The following is a 17029-nucleotide window of genomic DNA, read 5'->3' as shown; positions in this document are numbered from 1 at the left end:
ATATATATATATATATATATATATATATATATATATATATATATATATATATATATATGCTGTATTTGGATTGTCTCAAGACTTATACACTAAATTTAATGAGTCATAAATTAAAGCCTGTTTATTCGAACTATTCTGTCATTTCACAAACTAGCTGTACGTCGTCTTGCGATAAACTGTCGCTTCCAGGCTGAAAAGAATAGATAATAATTGATAAGCTTGACTATAATTTAAATATTCTTTTTTTTAATGTTTCTTTTTTCTCTTCTTCCGCTTAGTACGTTAATATATTTCGTACATATATATTTCTTTAATTTAAAAAAAACGCAGTGAAAGTGTAATATATGTTAAGAAAAGAAGCTCTATATACTACCTCGATCACATATGTTTTCAATAAACGACGTAATTCCGCATTTTGTCGTCGTAATGACTCTGTCTCAATGTTTAGCTGATGTCGTTCCTTCAATATTTCGTGATACTTTTTTAGCCCGACCAATAAGCCATCCCAGAGTCGCTCTTTCTTTACCGAGAAGATTTCGCTGTATCGCTTCCAAAAATTTGTTACATCTTCGATAGACATATTTCGGGATATAATCGCCTTCTTTGCTGTTAATTTTTCCTGAAAAGTCTGTGGTATCTCTTTGACAAAGTGATACCTTTCTAATAATTCCTGCAAGGCCTTTATGACGAATGTTGTTTCGATTTCCAGTAGATGTCCTCTATCGCACAGTAAACGTTGTTGCATTTGATCATCATCTGTTTCAGAGATTTAAAAGAATTAATTTTGTTACTTTATCAAAATGAATACGTTACGACGAAAGAGATTCCGATTGTAAATTTTTTTTCAAATTCGTAGAGAAACTTTTTTTGAAAGGTTACGAACCTTTAGTAATGTCGCTAACAGAGTTGACAGAAATTGAAGTACATTCCGCGATAGGAAGTAATGTTTCACTTAAAGAACTTCGAGATGAAGTACTTATAATACGTGCATCGTAAGGAGTGGATGATTTTTCGTCACAGATTGCTTCTTTCACGGCGGCGATCAATTTAGCTTCATCCTCTGTGAATTCCTCAGGAGAACCGCAGATATCTATTTGCTCAATACTAATATTTCAAACAAGATTACTCGTAAAATTATCGCATATTCGTACATTAAAAATAATTTTACAATTATTTTAAATATTTTGTACCATATACATACCTCGTTTTTGAAGAGGACGATTTCGTAGATTCGTCACAAATCGATTCGCTCTTATCTTTGCCCATGCATATGGGACAATATGCGTAAGGTAAAAAGAAATTTAAGAGGAAACCAAGTGTCTCTTCAGATTTAATATTTAGTGCCTGATAACATTAGGAAAATAGCGGTATAATAAGGTTGATTGGTGCTCACAAGTCTAGTATGTTAGTATATAATGTACATATTGTCACCTGAAATACATTATCCAATCGTATGACTAACTGATCATTTGCAGTGTAAGGCAAAAGCAACTGCAGCAATTTATCTTCGATCAAATAATCGCAACGGTCGGCGATCAGCTTTATTATATGATTCAATAATCGTCTTTCCAAATTGATTTCTTCAATAGTGCTGGCCGGCTTATAAGATTTATTTATTAATCTTTTTTCGACAGCCAACCTGTTTTCTTAGGTATAACGTAAATTTATGTGTGAGAAAATCCAATCTGCAATCGATTAGACTATAACTAACCGTTACCTTCTTCAATGGTACACATCACGCTACAGTAGGACGGCAGATCTTCTTTCCTCAATAAAGTTTCTTTAGGTAAACTCCATTCCATGCCTAACGCTTGTTCATATATAACTTTATCAGCTGCTAAAATCTGAAAAGTTATCTTTTCGGTAACGATATCATTGAATAAGATCAAGCACATACCTTATCGAGCAATTCATTTGCGTGTTTCATGTTCATGTCCCAAATTTGCATGTATTTTTTGTCATTAATGTTCGTGAAGTGACTTGATTTCTCTACCAAATCAAAAATATTTTTACGAGCTTTTACGACCTGATCAGTAAGTTTTTCTATTTCAGTTCTTGTGTTCTCTTCTAACTCCGCGTAATCCTTCCTCAAAGTATTAATGACATCTTGAAGTCTGAAATTATTAATCGGTATTAATTAATTAAACTTCTCATATTTATTAATACAAGTTACTTCACTTATTGAGTCTCCTCTTTTGCTGATTTTTTACTATGGCATTCTCGTCCTCTCGGCGTTTAAGCACAGCATAATTATAATCTAGCTTCTCGATATTCATGAAGCATAAAGCTTTCGTGTTCTGCACCTCTTGTTGAAGCTTCTGAATCTCCAGCTCAAAAGTAATCTTTTGAGCACGATACTCTTCCTGGTTCTCGATTATGACTTTTTTCATCTCCTCTTCGTAATTGCGCATTATTTCTTTCCGTTTATCTAATCCTGCGAGACTATTCTCTTTTAACTTCTTGTATAGTGCTTCCCATTTCTCCATGATATTTTCCAGTAGTACTTTACGCTCCGAGTCGATCACTCTATTGATGAGCGACAGTTCGCGACGGTAGGCTTTAATCATAAGATTAATCTAGATAGAATTAAGAAAATTAGATCAAGAAATAAAAACAAAATTAAGATCACATGTTGTGAGATATTGTGTATGCTTGTATGCATTACTTGTTTATCCATCCTATCGATCAGTAAATCTATGTCCTCATTCTGAGTCTTTTGATCATTGATGAATTGAAGATCAGCGTTTTCCAATTCTTGTCGCAACTCAGCAATAACGGCGTCTTTTCTCACCATAATTTCCAAACACTTAACATTTTGAACTTCCATCTCTGCGTGTATATCCAATGGATCTTTAGACACCAGAATACTCGACCATTTGTCATTGATCTCTTTATATCTTCTTGTACACTCCTTATCATCCTCCTCAAGTTTTTGCAGTAATACCTTTTTAATCTTCTGCTGTTCTCCTCGTCGTTGTAATTCTCTGGCATCATTTGCGACTTTTACACAAGATATCTACGCATATAATGACTAAATCATGTTTAATCAGATATATTTCTGTGTTAATATCAATATATAGTGAATATACATATTAAAATTCTTTGGAAGATCTCAGGATGTTTCATAGGCAATTATATTTAAAAAGGTGTGTCAGTTTAAGTTATGAAATCTTGTACCAACCACTTCATCCCCTTCAATTAATAATTTCTCCAAGAGATCAGAACTGGTAAAGATCTGTTTCTCGGTGAGAGTCCTTTCAACAACTTCTTCTTCTTCAGTGCGTGTCTGTCTGTAAAATAATGATAATTATAAAAAGTAAAAAGGAAGTGGGAGCATATAGAATAGGGACTATAAATAAAAAATTTAATATCCCAAGATTGTAAGAGCAGTGAGAGACAAGATTGTAAAAATACTAACACAATGTTGCATAATGTTAAATATTACAATATAGAAGGAAATTTAAAGCGAATAGAGATTTAAGTAGTTTTGTAGGCCTCTAAATCTAATTATAGACAAGTATAAAAATATATCTATTGAAAAAGAAGTTTTCTTATACTTGGTTAGCATCTCTAGACGCCGCTTAATACGAAGTTGGCGCGCTAATTTCCGCTCATTTGGATCCGACGATGTAACGGACGGCTCTTCCGCGTCTTCCGCAAACTCCGAATATTTGTCATTCATTATTTGTTCTCTCCGTGCACGAATATTTGTTGTGTTGTGAGCTTTAACGATATAAATAAGCGATACGCTTTGCACAGATAAATTATGTAAATCCGGGAGGATTTTGATTTACATCGCGGCACGTTGTACGCTCGAAACAACGATATCTGTATGCTGAAGGAGAGCGAAAAAGAAGGCAACGACAGTGGACACCTTCTGTCATTCTAAAATATCGAATACACGCGCTTGTTTGCTCAATATTCGCTCGCCAACTTAAAATAAACAGATGCTTGTTTCCATGAGCTACGAGGTAACCAATAAGAGATCAACTTTCTACGAATGTTTGCATAGATGCAAAATTTTATATTTCAAACTGTATATTAGCAATAAATCCTACAACTACAATAATAATATCCACGCGATATCTGACGCAATTTACAATCTCTTTATTTAAACATATTAATAACAATCGATTTGAAGTCAACACAACTGTACGTTGTCGGTAACCAGTTACGCTGTCGGTAATCGGTAGAATTGGTAATATCGCATAATTCATCATACTTGATGAGTACCATATTCCAAGAGATGTCGCCACGCGGTACTTTACGCGCGCCGTGCAATCGCGAGCCGAGAACCGCCGTCGCCGCCATTATCTTACACCGTAGGTAGCAGAGAGGATGTAAGGAACGGGAGTCATCGGGAAAATCGAACAAAGCCAAAAAGGGTCCTTTCAGAGACAAGTATGATAAATGAGCGCGTGGACGGACACACGCGCTTCGTCATCGCGCGTTATTTCCGTGCCGGACTTATGTAATGTAAGTATGGCCATTAGTTTGGTTTGTCAGCGAGCTGAGTGGACGTATCAGATTTATATTTATCTATCTGGAGCGGGGCGAATCATGTCGAACAATTAAGACGCACTGCATTTATTTCATTTTATCGTTTTTGGCGTGGAAGAAAGAAAGAATGAACTGCTCAACCTCATAGAGACGAGCACTCTCGTCTCTCTCTCTCTATTTCTCTCCCCCCCCCTGTCTCTCTCTCTCTCTCTCTCTCTCTTTCTGTTTCTCTCTGTCTCTCTTGTACGTCGCGTTCACGTAACCTTCGAAGCGCGGGGTACAAGCGGCTTAATGATGAACGAAGAAATAGCTTTATTCAATGCAGTTATGAGTGCTATCATCAATCGTCGCGATAGAAAACCCAGGATAATTGTAGCGAAACTGCCGCTCGGCTTGGCCAATCATGCACTGCCTTCATGACTCGATAACGGCACAACGGACGCGTACACGTCTTAATTCATACGCACTATGAATTAAGGCGTATGCATGTGCACCTACGTGCATGATGGATTAAGCCTTCCTAGTCCCTCGAGGTGAAAAGGTATACCTAAAAAATGAAACTTGCAATCGATTAGGCACACATCTCTGAAATACTTCGAACACCTTCCTTCTGTTCTATGAATTAAGGCGTATGCATGTGCACCTACGTGCATGCATGATTAAGGCTTCCTAGTCCCTCAAGGTGAAAAGGTATACCTAAAAAATGAAACTTGCAATCGATTAGGCATACATCTCTGAAATACTTCGAATACTTTCCTTCTGTTCTAACCGTAAAATAACCGTGAAATTAACGTGGCAACCTTCATTTTTAACCTATATTTCCTCATTATCTTGTCACGTTAATTTTACAGTAATTTATTGATTTTTAGAAGCGGAAGAAAAGCGTTCGGGGTCTTTTGAAAGTGTGCTTAATCAAACGCAAATGGTATTTTTTTTATATATCTTTTTATTTCGATGTACTTTATAGGAATCTTGGGCATGCATTGCCTCGCTTCTGACATCATAAATCAAGATGGCTGCGGTAAGAGATCATAATCTTGACACGTATTCGAACGCTGAGTACACTCTTCTTATTCCGAGTTTCGTATACGAGCGTCCTATATACGGTTGTTTAACTTGGGAGTCAAAAAGACGTAATTAATCTTCGAATATACGTCAAGAATATGACTCTAGGGCCGATATTCATAGTCGAATCTTATTTCAAGACCGTCTTAAGTAATGTTTTAAGATGCGAATTATTATTATTTATTATTATTCATTATCAACATTATTGGTTCATAATATCTTAAAACAGTACTTAAGATGATCTTAAATATAAGATCGGACTATGAATACCGGTCTAGGAGTCTTAGAAACCTCACGGCGATTCACGAAAGCGTACGAGCGTCGCGAAAATCACGACGCTCATTTAGATTGTTAATGTCGCGCGGGATGTTCCGGATGTCCTCATTTCTTGCTTTCGATTCGACTTCGTTCGGTCACTAATGGCCTACGTCGCCGATTTTATTGACTTCCATCACGTCGAGTGTGACGAGTAGATTATCGCGACGATACCATATTGTTGCGACGAAGTTAAATTGTAACGGAACAGCGACACTCCGATATTGGCGTTAAACAATGACAAAATAACAATGCCGACGCGCGTCTTACATTCTATATATTGCGTAAATAATAACCGAGTGGTAGAAGAATATGTTAATAAAAACAAAGAGGTAAAGAACGAAGAGAAAATGGAAAGGGTGAAAATTTCTACTTGTGTTTTTATAGGGTTTCTTAGAGATTTTACGATTTTTCTGTAGGAGAAATACGCGACAAAGAATGTAACACTTGAGCAATATTCCATGTTGAACGTAGATTTCACTGCACCGAGTGAATACTACGTTAGACGACCGATGTATAATATAAATCAACTATAAATCTTGTTATTTTCGACGTTATTTTGTTCGAAGATCTTGAAAATGGAACGCTAAATGTAAAAAAGTAAAATCTATCGCACAAGAACATTATTTTTAATGCGTTGATACATGCTTTGATACTTTATATCCAGAGTCTATTTTACACGATATAATTCGACAGAATTCTGTTTACAAATTTATACATCGTGCAATATAGACGACATTTGAAGATTTATAAATGTGTTTATTATGAAGCATTAACGCTTATCAATAGTTGATTAAACTGATATGAACACAATCATCGTCCGTTTCAGTGAATATTTTACGATTGCCGAGAGAGTCACTCGCGACTCGATGTACCTTTGTCAACAATTCGATGTATTCTTAAATGTGTGCGTTAAAATAATGTTTCTTATTTATGATATTGAGCATAAGCGTTGAATTAAAACTATGGAAAAGTACGCGCTTATATAGATCATATTAGAATATTTCGCCTTCAAATGTTTTCCTACGGATAGAATTCTGTTGTGTATTATAGTTTGTTTAGAATGTAATGTGCTGTAATACATGTTATTGTCAATATTGATAGGTTAACGCGTTATCGCGAATTAATATAGGAACGTATCTTTGCGTCATTGTCGACGGTATGAAAAGAAATCTCAAAATTATGTCGGTTTGCATAAAGTATTGGCAAATATGTCGGAACATGCGAGGCTCACACGCACAAGGCACACGAACGCAAATCGTCCACGAAACCGTAACGCGACGCGTTACGCTCCGAATTCGACGGCGGTTGCCGTTTTCGGACGAGGCGACGACTTGGACTCGCAACGGAAATCGCTTTCTCTCTAGCTGAACAACGTCCTGCGGTCACACGAACGGACGTTACTGCCGTTGCGGGCTCGACGTCGCGTAACGTACGACATGCGAACGTGGACGACGATCGCTCGCTTCTCTCGCGACCAACCAACGATCGCACGAAGCACAGCATAAAGACGCTCCGGACACGATTCCACGGTGAGGAGATCAAAATGGCGACGACGATGCAGGCATGCAGCTAGCGCATTGTTCGCCCTGAACAATTTACCCACCGTCCATCTACGAGCTGCTTAATGTAATGTCCACTTTAGACAACTAACGGAATTCGGAGTGGAATTCTACGTGAAATTTTACACATCATGTAAATGTGAAAACACTCGAAGGCTCATATAGATGTACATGCGTGTGGATATGTGCATAAGCTATGAATTTATTTAGATATATTTACTACAAGTCAGACTCTTCACGAGTGTTCCCTTGTAAACAGAATCTTGTTTTATTTGTGTTATACATTGTATAGATTGCTTAGAATTTAAAACTAGAATTTAGACTTAAAACTTTGGCAAAAGACATCGTGTGTATTTCATTGTCTTACGTTTTTAGCTGTTATCAAAATGATTAGATACGATACGCAGTAATAATTCGGTAGTCATCTATTATATTTGTATTTCTACGTATTTATTTCTCCATTGTGTCATACGTTACACTCAAGTATTTGTACTCGATAATGCACGTATCTTCCTTCAGTAAATATGTTAAAATATAAGCATTATCTTCGAGACAAGAAATATGCGCTTTGAGATTAATCTTTGAGATTAATTTGAAACTATGTGAGCAATCGAGGTTTATCGATAATTAATCAGATATCATTGTCAATTATTCCGATGGTTATTTTATAATTATCAAGAAAGTTATTTGGTACGTGTAAACGTGTTTCTGAATATACATTTTGGATTGCTCCTTTTTTACATTATTGAGTAAGAATATTCAATTAACCAAATACAAAAATATGTGAGCTCAGATGAATATTGCCAGATTTAGCGCGTTACTCGTCATGTCGCTTGTGTTTTTCACGCGAGTCAACAACTTGATTTCCAGCAACAAGACTCTTGTTATAAAGACTCTGAACCCTTATCCCGGGCGGCGCACCGAATCTATGCCGTTTATGCGGAAAACGCTTATCCACGCGCACGCCTCATTAACCCGTACGCGGGCTATCGAGCTGGCACGTTTGTTTGATCGTTACTTCCTTGATTAGAGAGAACGTCACGAAGTTAAGTACTTTTATTTTCGTAATAATCCGATTGTCCGTCTTTATTCTCGGTAGAAAGTACCGATGCCCCGGGTAATTGGCTGCCCCTAAACCGGCCCTGGAGGAAGAGAGAGAAAGACAGAAAGAGAAAGAGAGCGCGCGTATAAGCGGGGAAAAGCGCGAGAGAGACGGAAAGAGAGAAAGAGGAGCAGACAACGCGTAACAAAGATGGCGGATAGATTCGACTCGATGGAGACGGTAGTGGTGGTGGCACCAAGAGGAAGAGGACAGATGACTTACGCGGAGTAGGAGACGGCAGTACGGAGGGTGGGACGAACGGTGGGGAAAAGAACGGAGCAAGGAGAGAAAGAGAGAACACGAGGATCAGGCGAAGGGAGGAAAGAGGAGCAGGACGAAAAGGGACGAGAGCGGCTCAGGGGTTCGCGGGTTAGCTCGTTCGACCCGTTATCCCTACTCTCCCGAGTCCCGCGAGTCCCCCTACCTGTCCTTGCTTCGATTCGAACGAGTTCCTCCCACCCTGCGGCCTGAGGCACACGAGCGCGCGCGCAACGTTTTCTCTCCCCGTTTTCCCCCTGTTCTCTACTTCGCCTCCACCACGCCTGGCGGGCGACGATCGCGATGAGCCGGCCTCTCTCTGAAGTAGACTCGTTCCGTTCCCCTATTTCGCCGCCCCACCACGCAACCGGACAGCGCTGCTAGCCAGCGAGCCTCGATACGCTCCCGCCACGGTGACGTCACTCTGAGTAGTGTAGTGCAGTGAGGAGGAGCCAAGTAAGCTCCGTTCGTATTATATGTCCGAGTGTGCAAAACGAGTGAATTTTCAAGCGTATGTACTGTTACGATCTCTTTCAACGACGACACCTTCAGTGCGAGTAAGCTCATTACGTGCGTAATCAGCCCACATATACACGCGTGTACGAACGTGCGTGGCATTCGGGTATTGTATGGTATACATACACGTTCGTTGGAAGCCGCGCGCCGAAATTCTTTTATCGCGTCATCGCCGGTTTAATCCTCACGTAAGAGCCCCCTCGACGTTCCCGCTCAGAGGAGGCAAAGCGCGGGAGTATCCACGGTGTAGATGTATCGGTAGATCTTCAAGTATAATACGTGCGTGGTACGTGATGCTTCGGGCCGCGACAAATATAGAGGCAGTGGTGTGAAAAAAAAGAGAAGTAAAATTACCCTGGAGTGAATATATACTCGGAATACAGGGTGTATATGTATATGCGTTGCAATACGTGCGTATGTACATGTATCCCGAATGCATGCGTGTGTAAGACGGGCGTATAGATGTGCACGGTACACAGTGCCGTGGTCGTTTCGCTTCTCGGATAGGATTTGCTGCGCGAGGTACAAAGCAGTCGGCGAGAGGAAGAGGAAACGACTGTGCCGTTTCGCCGCGTTCGAATTGATTCGCGTTATCAACAGTGGGTCACACATTCGCGACGCGCGCGCGCGCGCGCCCCGACACTCGGAAAGAAAGAACGAGAAAGAGTTCTCTTCTTTTCGCGTGCAGCAGGCCAGCCTTGATGCGCCGTGTCGTCGTCGTGCCGTGTGTCGTCGTGTCGGGTCCGTGCCACGTGCTGTGCCGTGCTGTGCCGTGACGTGACGTGACGCGACGCGACGTGACGTGGGCTGTGTCACCCCGGCTCCGGAGCAAAGCGAACCGTGCGTGTTAAAAGATCGCAGCATCGGCAATACGAACGCGAGTGAACGTGAGAGTCGAGAGAGAGAAAGAGAGAGAGACAGAGAGAGAGAGAGAGAGAGAGAGAGAAAGAAATTGCGAGGCTACTGCCGCGAGATGGATCACCCGTGCTGTATCGCGCCGGGTGGAAGTGCTCGTGTGACGTGACGTGGTGATTACGAGAAGAAGCAATATTCCCCATATCGCGATTCAGTGATGTACCATGTGGTGGGCTTCAGCGATCTTGATCCTCGCAATCATCATTACAATCAGCGGTGCCCGCTATCTAGGCTCCCGTTTTCCGTCCTCTGCCGCCATCAGTTACTCCTGCTCCTCTTTCACCTCCTCCGCGTCGACGTGTCCGCTGTACGTCGCACAGCGAAAGTTTGATCACGAGGATCCCCTCGTCGTCGTCATTGTCGATTTTATAGTGGCGAACGTCGCAGCCATCGCTGCCGTTATCGTTAACGTTGCTACCAGAACGCATGCACGAGCGGTCGTTCTTCCAACGTGCCGCATCCTCGACGACAGCGATCACCCCATCTGCACGGCTCGCCTTTTCCTGGCTACTGACTAGTGATTAATCGTTTGCCTGTCTGTTGCAGCAGGAAGACGGAGGAATGTGCGGATACCGTGCGAGTTAAAGTAAACAGAGCGGCGAGTGACAAGTGCAAAAGAGGGCGGTATATATATATATATATATATATATACATATATGTATATATACACATACATATGCATACATAGTTTTCGGGAGCGAGTTTTTTTTTTACTCCACCGTGGGAGAGTTTCAACCGTTACTGCGTTCCATTTCGTTACGGTGGATGTAACGTGTAACAATCGTGCTGGTCCGACCCGTGTACGTTTCGTGCGTTAATTCCTCGGTAAAGGAAATAAAAGAAAGAAAGCGAAGGCAGAAGTTACTATCTTTGTGCTGTGTACAATTCATCTCTACCTGGACGGAGATAAAGCGAAAACAGAGGCGAAGGAGATTGGAGGCCGAGTTCCTAAGGAGAGAAAGGAGAAGAGAAAAAAAAGCGTGCGAACCAACAGCTTGTTCGTCGAGTTGTCCGAAAAGTAATTCGCGTCGCGTGTGTTTGGTGTAGTGTGCGGTGATTACTATCGCCGGTCGAGGTTGTGTGTCGTTGTACAGTGCCTCCAAACGATACCACAACATCCGGTTCCAAATGAAGAGTTCGGAGCAAAATGGTTAGAGAGACACGTCACCTGTGGGTTGGAAATCTGCCGGAAAACATCCGTGAGGATCGCATCAGGGAGCATTTCAAGCGGTAAGTTGAGAACCACCGCGATAACACGCAGCCCCGACGTCGCTTAAACCTTTCGCGATCAATGACGGACGTGTATGTTCCAGCTTTAAGTCTATCGCTCGTAAATCGTGTTCCGCGTTATATAGATCGCACACAGATAAACGAAGCCGGTCCATCACGATCAAGAGACACGATAGCATCTCACGCAAAATGCATCTAATGTGCATCCTCATGAGAGAGAAGCTATTGTGCATTCTTTACAGAAACGAAATTATTTTTCCTGGAAATAAGTCATCATTGTTCTCTTTTTCTTTTTTACAAATTGCTTCGACAAAAGAACCTTACGATCCGAAAATTTTGCAAGTGCACTGAGAAATATTCGTGAAATGCTAAAGACAAATGCACCAAAAACTTGATTTCTAATTCGGAATACAAATTCAGCATTTTCCCGCGAAAGCTTCAAATATCAAACTCTCCAATCACATTTCGGGTATCCATTAAAGAATAATATAAACAACGAAATAATTCCGACCGGAAATTTTCCGGTATACTTTCTAAAATAAAAAATTCCTATATATCTTGCTAACCGTTCCTAATTTACTATCTAAAACTTTATCTTTTTTCTCACTGAAATATTTAGAGGCCAAAGAAATAGTAGGTAGATTAAAAGCGATACGAACGATTCGACCTATTTGTTTCCTTCTTTTCCTACCTAATCTTTCCTTCTTTTCCTTTCTTTCTCTAAATATTCTAAATTTTTTATTTTTTTTATTTATTTTATATTTTGTATTTATATACTCCTGTTGTAAATATTTTCGATATATTTTTCGCCTTATTTTTATTTTCTAGTGCACTAAAGAGTTTTTCCCGTTAATAAGGATTATATTAGTTTAAAAATTTTATAAATTTTTTTAGTGCAGGAAATCATTTTTTAACGTATTTTGGAATGCTGAATTTGAATTTACCGTCAGGAAAATTCCATCAGATCGAATGTTTTAGAAATAACAAGTTTATTACACTGACTTTTTCCTTACAATTATAATATTAATATTGTATCACTATTTGTTCATCAATATTTGTTCAAAAATATTGTACGGATTGATATGAAGAGTGCATGAAAATAGAAAGAGTGCATAAGATTGATCTAAAGTATTTTTGTTGTGTTTGTAGGTAATATATTGCTATAATTGCTAGAAAAAAAATCTGCCCACACAATCACAAAATCGCTGAAATTCGCCTACTCACATTACTTTGATTTGTCAGTAATCGAGATAAACAGTGAACAAGTGGAGAGAAAGTTTATTTGTCTTATAGTATACCAATGATAATGTTTTAGAGAGAGTCTGATAATTGTTATTTTTGTTTAACAAAAGTCATTGGAATTAATACAAAAAACAAACATTCCGTGCGACATGCTGATGTTTTATCAGCAACGAAGTCAGTCATTCATTAAAACGATTAACCAATGGCAATTTGTTCTGATGATGTGAGTAGTACTGAATTCCGCGCGCGGAGCTATCCTGTAACGAAACAACTGGAAATAATGATAATGAATACATGGCCAAGATAAATAGGCGACTACTGCTGGACACTAACACGCAAAACCGATCTAAAGTCATATAAAAAACAAGAATTTTTGTAATAGTTACGATATAAACGTAACGTAACCAACTCATATAAATCTTTCATTGTAAATTATAATGATTTTAAGTATAGTAAAGTTAAGCAAAAAACCTGGAAAGTTTCAGGTTTGAATTCTACCATGATATAAGCGCGTTTTCAGATGTAATAATATAGTTAATTTAAAGCACAAAATCATCACTTAATACCTTAAGAACAACTTTAATAAAAAGAAGGGGCAATCAATTGTTAGCCATATATGAAATATGATTACATTTTTATTATATATAGTTATTTCTTGTAACTATATTTTATAGAACATTTCACAATACGAAAAGCTCATAAATGCATGTCATATTATAATAACTATAATTCTGTGTTCACTTTATCATAATTTGCATGTTTAGAATAACTATAAAATATAACAAACAAGACTCGTAATATATTTGTTCTAAACAATTTGGGTAGAAAAAAAGAAGAGATAGATAAGTTCAAGATTACATTTAGCCAGTTATGGTAAACATATTTCTGTTTAGTGTTCTCCGACATGGTCAACTTTCACCAAGAATTTTCTATATTTTCACTCAACATTTTGTATTCCAGCTGCCTTTCTTTGCAACCTCCTCCACTCTCGTACATATTGTACACAGACTTGCACGCCCACACATCTTCATAACATATTACATATAGATATACAAACACGGGAAGAAAGAGGAAAGTCGAAATTCGCATGGGTATCACGTTATTTACAGACTTGTTTTTGTTTTCGCACGAATCGCCGGCATTATCGCTTCGATAAACCCTCGAGTTTCAGGAAACACGTAAGGTGTCCCAATGTTTTCGGCACGGTCCGTAGTCCGCAAGGATACGCCGAAGATGAGAAAGAGAAAGAGAGAGAGAGAAAAAGAAGGGGAAGGAAAGAAAGAGAGAGACGGACAGCTTGAAGTGTCGCGCGTATATATACGCGCACCCACACGATCTCATGCATACCATGATACGTTATACCGAGGGCCTTGGCTCTCTGTCTCTCCTCTCCTCTTCACGTAGCGTAAGCGCGCGCCGTCATTTGTTTTTTCCCCGAAGTAATAATAGCTGAGGACAGCCATTTTGAGAGCTCGCAGCAGCACGAAGTTATTGTTCGATAGTGACACTCAACATGCGGCTCCGCTCTGCGCTCGTATCGTTCCGATATCTTCTTCGCGTATCCCGAGATCCGCTGCGTTCTTTTCGTCTTTTAATAACATTTTCTGTGTTTTCTTACTATTTTTTCTCTTTTGAATTTGCGAAAGCAATTTGTACATTTTTGGTGCGAGAACATGAAACATATATGAGCAATAGAGAAAACGATGCAGGCACATTGGTTCCTACTTGTCTGGTTTTCTTTAAATTATATATTTCTAAAGTGTTATATATAATTTTGGTTAATATAATCTTATCCTGCAAATATTATCAGGTTCCATTGCGAAAGGTAAAATGATATAATGTGTTTCTGGCAACGAATATATTTTTTGCCGTAGCACAAAACTTCAAGCGGTTAAATTATATTTCAATAGCAACCATATTAGCTATTCTTATTTCAAAGAAACAGTTTACCCCTGCCTATATCTGGCTACACTTAGTTTCTTCTTCTAGTCTTTTTTTGCATGCAGGTGATTATCATGTAGACTTGCGTGACAATCCGTATTGCGTTACTTAGATCTAACAAGGCTCCATCCAGCGACGTACACGATATATAGACGTTCTACCGGTGAATTGGAGATGAAAATTGATGGTTTATGATCGAAAGAAATTGCACTTCTTTCTCACTCAAGCTTCAATCACTATCATGGTAAATATGTACGAATACTCGGTTTGTACATATGTGTCATTAGTCTGTCCCTCATATTTCTTTGAAGAAATACTACAACATTACATTGCTCTTCTGCCTGATGAAGTCAGTTGAAATGTCCGTGAAACGTCGAGAAGAAATTAAAAAACAACGCGTTTTCAACCCGGAAGTCAAACCCAGCGATACCATAGAGTTCGAAGAACGTATTCAGAGACGTTTCACGCAACATACGTGTGCGAGAACGTTACATTTACAATTCGCTCTCCCCACGCACATGCACGCAGTCGCTAGTACACAAGCCGTTCAGATTATATTTACAATTTGCATACGTGAAGGCATATATTGACAGAGTTCACGAGGATGTACGTGGAACACGGACGGGTGTGCGCGCGCGCGCACGCGTATACGTATTTATGTGCGCGCGGGTGCCGGCGTATTTTGGTATATTGATCGCGCGTGGTCGGCCATCTCCCCTTTCCTTCCCTCTTCGTTCCTCCACCTCTTCGCACTCCTCGCCCCACCTCGTACCCTACCGCGCCCCTGCACCCCGACCCCACCCTCAGGGGTACCCGTCGTCGTCGTCGTCGTCGTCGTCGTCGTCGTCGTCGTCGTCGTCGTCGTCGTCGTCGAGTCCTCGTGTTCCCCTCGAGACGTTACCCATCCCGAAAACCTTCGAGACTCTCTACGCAACCTCGAGTCACACATATTTGCACATGTACCAACCAGCCAGCCCCACAACGGTAATATACATAGCGTGACACGAACGTGTATTTTTTTTTCTTTTCTTTTGTCGATTTATCGAGCTGATACTTACACCCTTGTCCTCCTCCTCGTTACTGCAATTGGATTTCTTCAGACAAAATCCTGGAAGGCGCCAGCACGGCGCCTTCATTTCTCGCGACTCGCGCACTAGACAGGTACTATCCCCGTTACACATGTCACGCAAAGTTCAGGATTTGAGAATTTCATACACTCGACGTTCTCGGAAAAGTATCGAATGTACACGCGTTATTTAAAAAGAAAGTTATCGAAGTTCGAAAATTGAGATAATGTTTCGAAAAATCACAATGAAAACCGGGACAATTTCCTGAAATACAATTTGCCCGAAATATTGAAAGCACGTAATTGTTCCGAAAAGTTATCGAAATCTAAATATCGAAACAATCTCTCGAAATACAAATTTTCCAAAATATTGGAGTCGCCAAATATCATGTTTGGAAGAAATTAATTTCGTCGTTACAACTCGTAACATGCGAACGATACATTCTACTCAGACCTATTGCAACCAAACCGTAACTCTCTCCTCTCTCTTGCAACATTTCCGCGCTTAATTCACAATGTTGCAGGTTCTCGAAATTCCTAAAAGAATGCCCTAATTGGATTAGATAAAACTTTCCGAGGAAAGTGTGGATTCGGATAATGCTCGACTTTTCTAAGTATATGAAACTTTCTTAACCAAGTGTCGCGCGAAATCCTTTAACCTTGCAGGTAATGTCGGCGTAACGTAAACGCTACTCAGGGTCGAAGAACGGCCGAGTAATCAGAACTTTGCTCCCCCGATGCATTGCGTCGATGAGGTGAGTTAATTGCATAGCAAACGCCGTCTCGCGAGGGGTTGAGCGTTGGAATAGCGGTAAAAGAATTTTTCCTATGTCACATGTGTTAGGTATACCATACGCATTGACATAACTGAGCGTACATCTTTTTTACGTAAAGATGTATGCTGATCTTACCTTGCTTTACGAAGTCAGGAAAATTACAGTAAAATTCTAATGTTGTTTTTATGACAAAACCACACGTAAAATTTTGTTTGCTAGAGAATATTAAAATTCCCGCTAATAATATATTTTATTAATAATTTGTTTTATGCATTATTTGAAATAGCATGAACATAATAACTGCCAATATATCTGATATTTAATACTATATAAATATTTACACAACGAAATATCAGACATTAATTGTTCTGCAACAATAATTGTGATTAAAGAGATATGCCGATTCGACTGGCCGAGTGAGTCAGTTATATGCTGATGAATTTAACATACGTGTGTATATGTGTGTGTATATGTATATATATATATATATATATATATATATATATATATATATATATATATATATATATATATATATATA

At 39.4% G+C, this 17029-nt stretch overlaps 2 protein-coding genes across 13 annotated transcripts in view; one reads left to right on the top strand and one right to left on the bottom strand.

Moving 5' to 3' along the window:
- On the bottom strand, positions 1–4154 carry LOC116843176 (dynein regulatory complex protein 1). Of its 4 annotated transcripts, XM_032813358.1 has the most exons (11): positions 3558–4154; positions 3182–3290; positions 2666–3016; positions 2179–2576; positions 1898–2114; positions 1718–1844; positions 1432–1646; positions 1202–1344; positions 884–1104; positions 374–756; positions 1–190 (listed from the first exon to the last, which is right to left on the bottom strand). In XM_032813358.1, exons 1-11 carry the CDS (start codon positions 3680–3682, stop codon positions 131–133), a joined length of 2349 nt encoding a protein of 782 aa, XP_032669249.1. In that variant the 5' UTR covers positions 3683–4154; the 3' UTR covers positions 1–130. The 4 variants fall into 4 exon arrangements, with proteins under 4 accessions (XP_032669249.1, XP_032669248.1, XP_032669250.1 ...); XM_032813357.1 differs by having other exon boundaries at positions 39–756; XM_032813359.1 differs by having other exon boundaries at positions 39–756; positions 2666–3031; positions 3558–3576.
- Positions 4155–4330: 176 nt separating this feature from the next.
- The window catches only part of LOC116843113 (protein split ends-like), a 77551-nt gene continuing 64852 nt past the window's right edge, over positions 4331–17029 (top strand). For 4 of the 9 annotated variants that reach the window (XM_032813205.1, XM_032813203.1, XM_032813202.1 and 1 more), the window contains exon 1: positions 9210–11463. In XM_032813205.1, the coding sequence (XP_032669096.1) occupies positions 11381–11463 (83 nt within the window). In that variant the 5' untranslated portion in view covers positions 9210–11380. Of the gene's footprint in view, positions 4477–9209; positions 11464–17029 lie in introns of those variants that run through there. The other 5 variants (XM_032813200.1, XM_032813197.1, XM_032813195.1 and 2 more) reach the window with 5 other exon arrangements.

Source organism: Odontomachus brunneus, unplaced genomic scaffold (assembly GCF_010583005.1).
Source record: "Odontomachus brunneus isolate Ranch 3 - 2012 unplaced genomic scaffold, Obru_v1 Obru_scaffold_030, whole genome shotgun sequence".
In the NCBI taxonomy this organism is placed as follows: domain Eukaryota; kingdom Metazoa; phylum Arthropoda; class Insecta; order Hymenoptera; family Formicidae; genus Odontomachus; species Odontomachus brunneus.
Note: the sequence above shows the minus strand (reverse complement) of the source record. Positions and strands in the feature narration are given on the sequence as shown.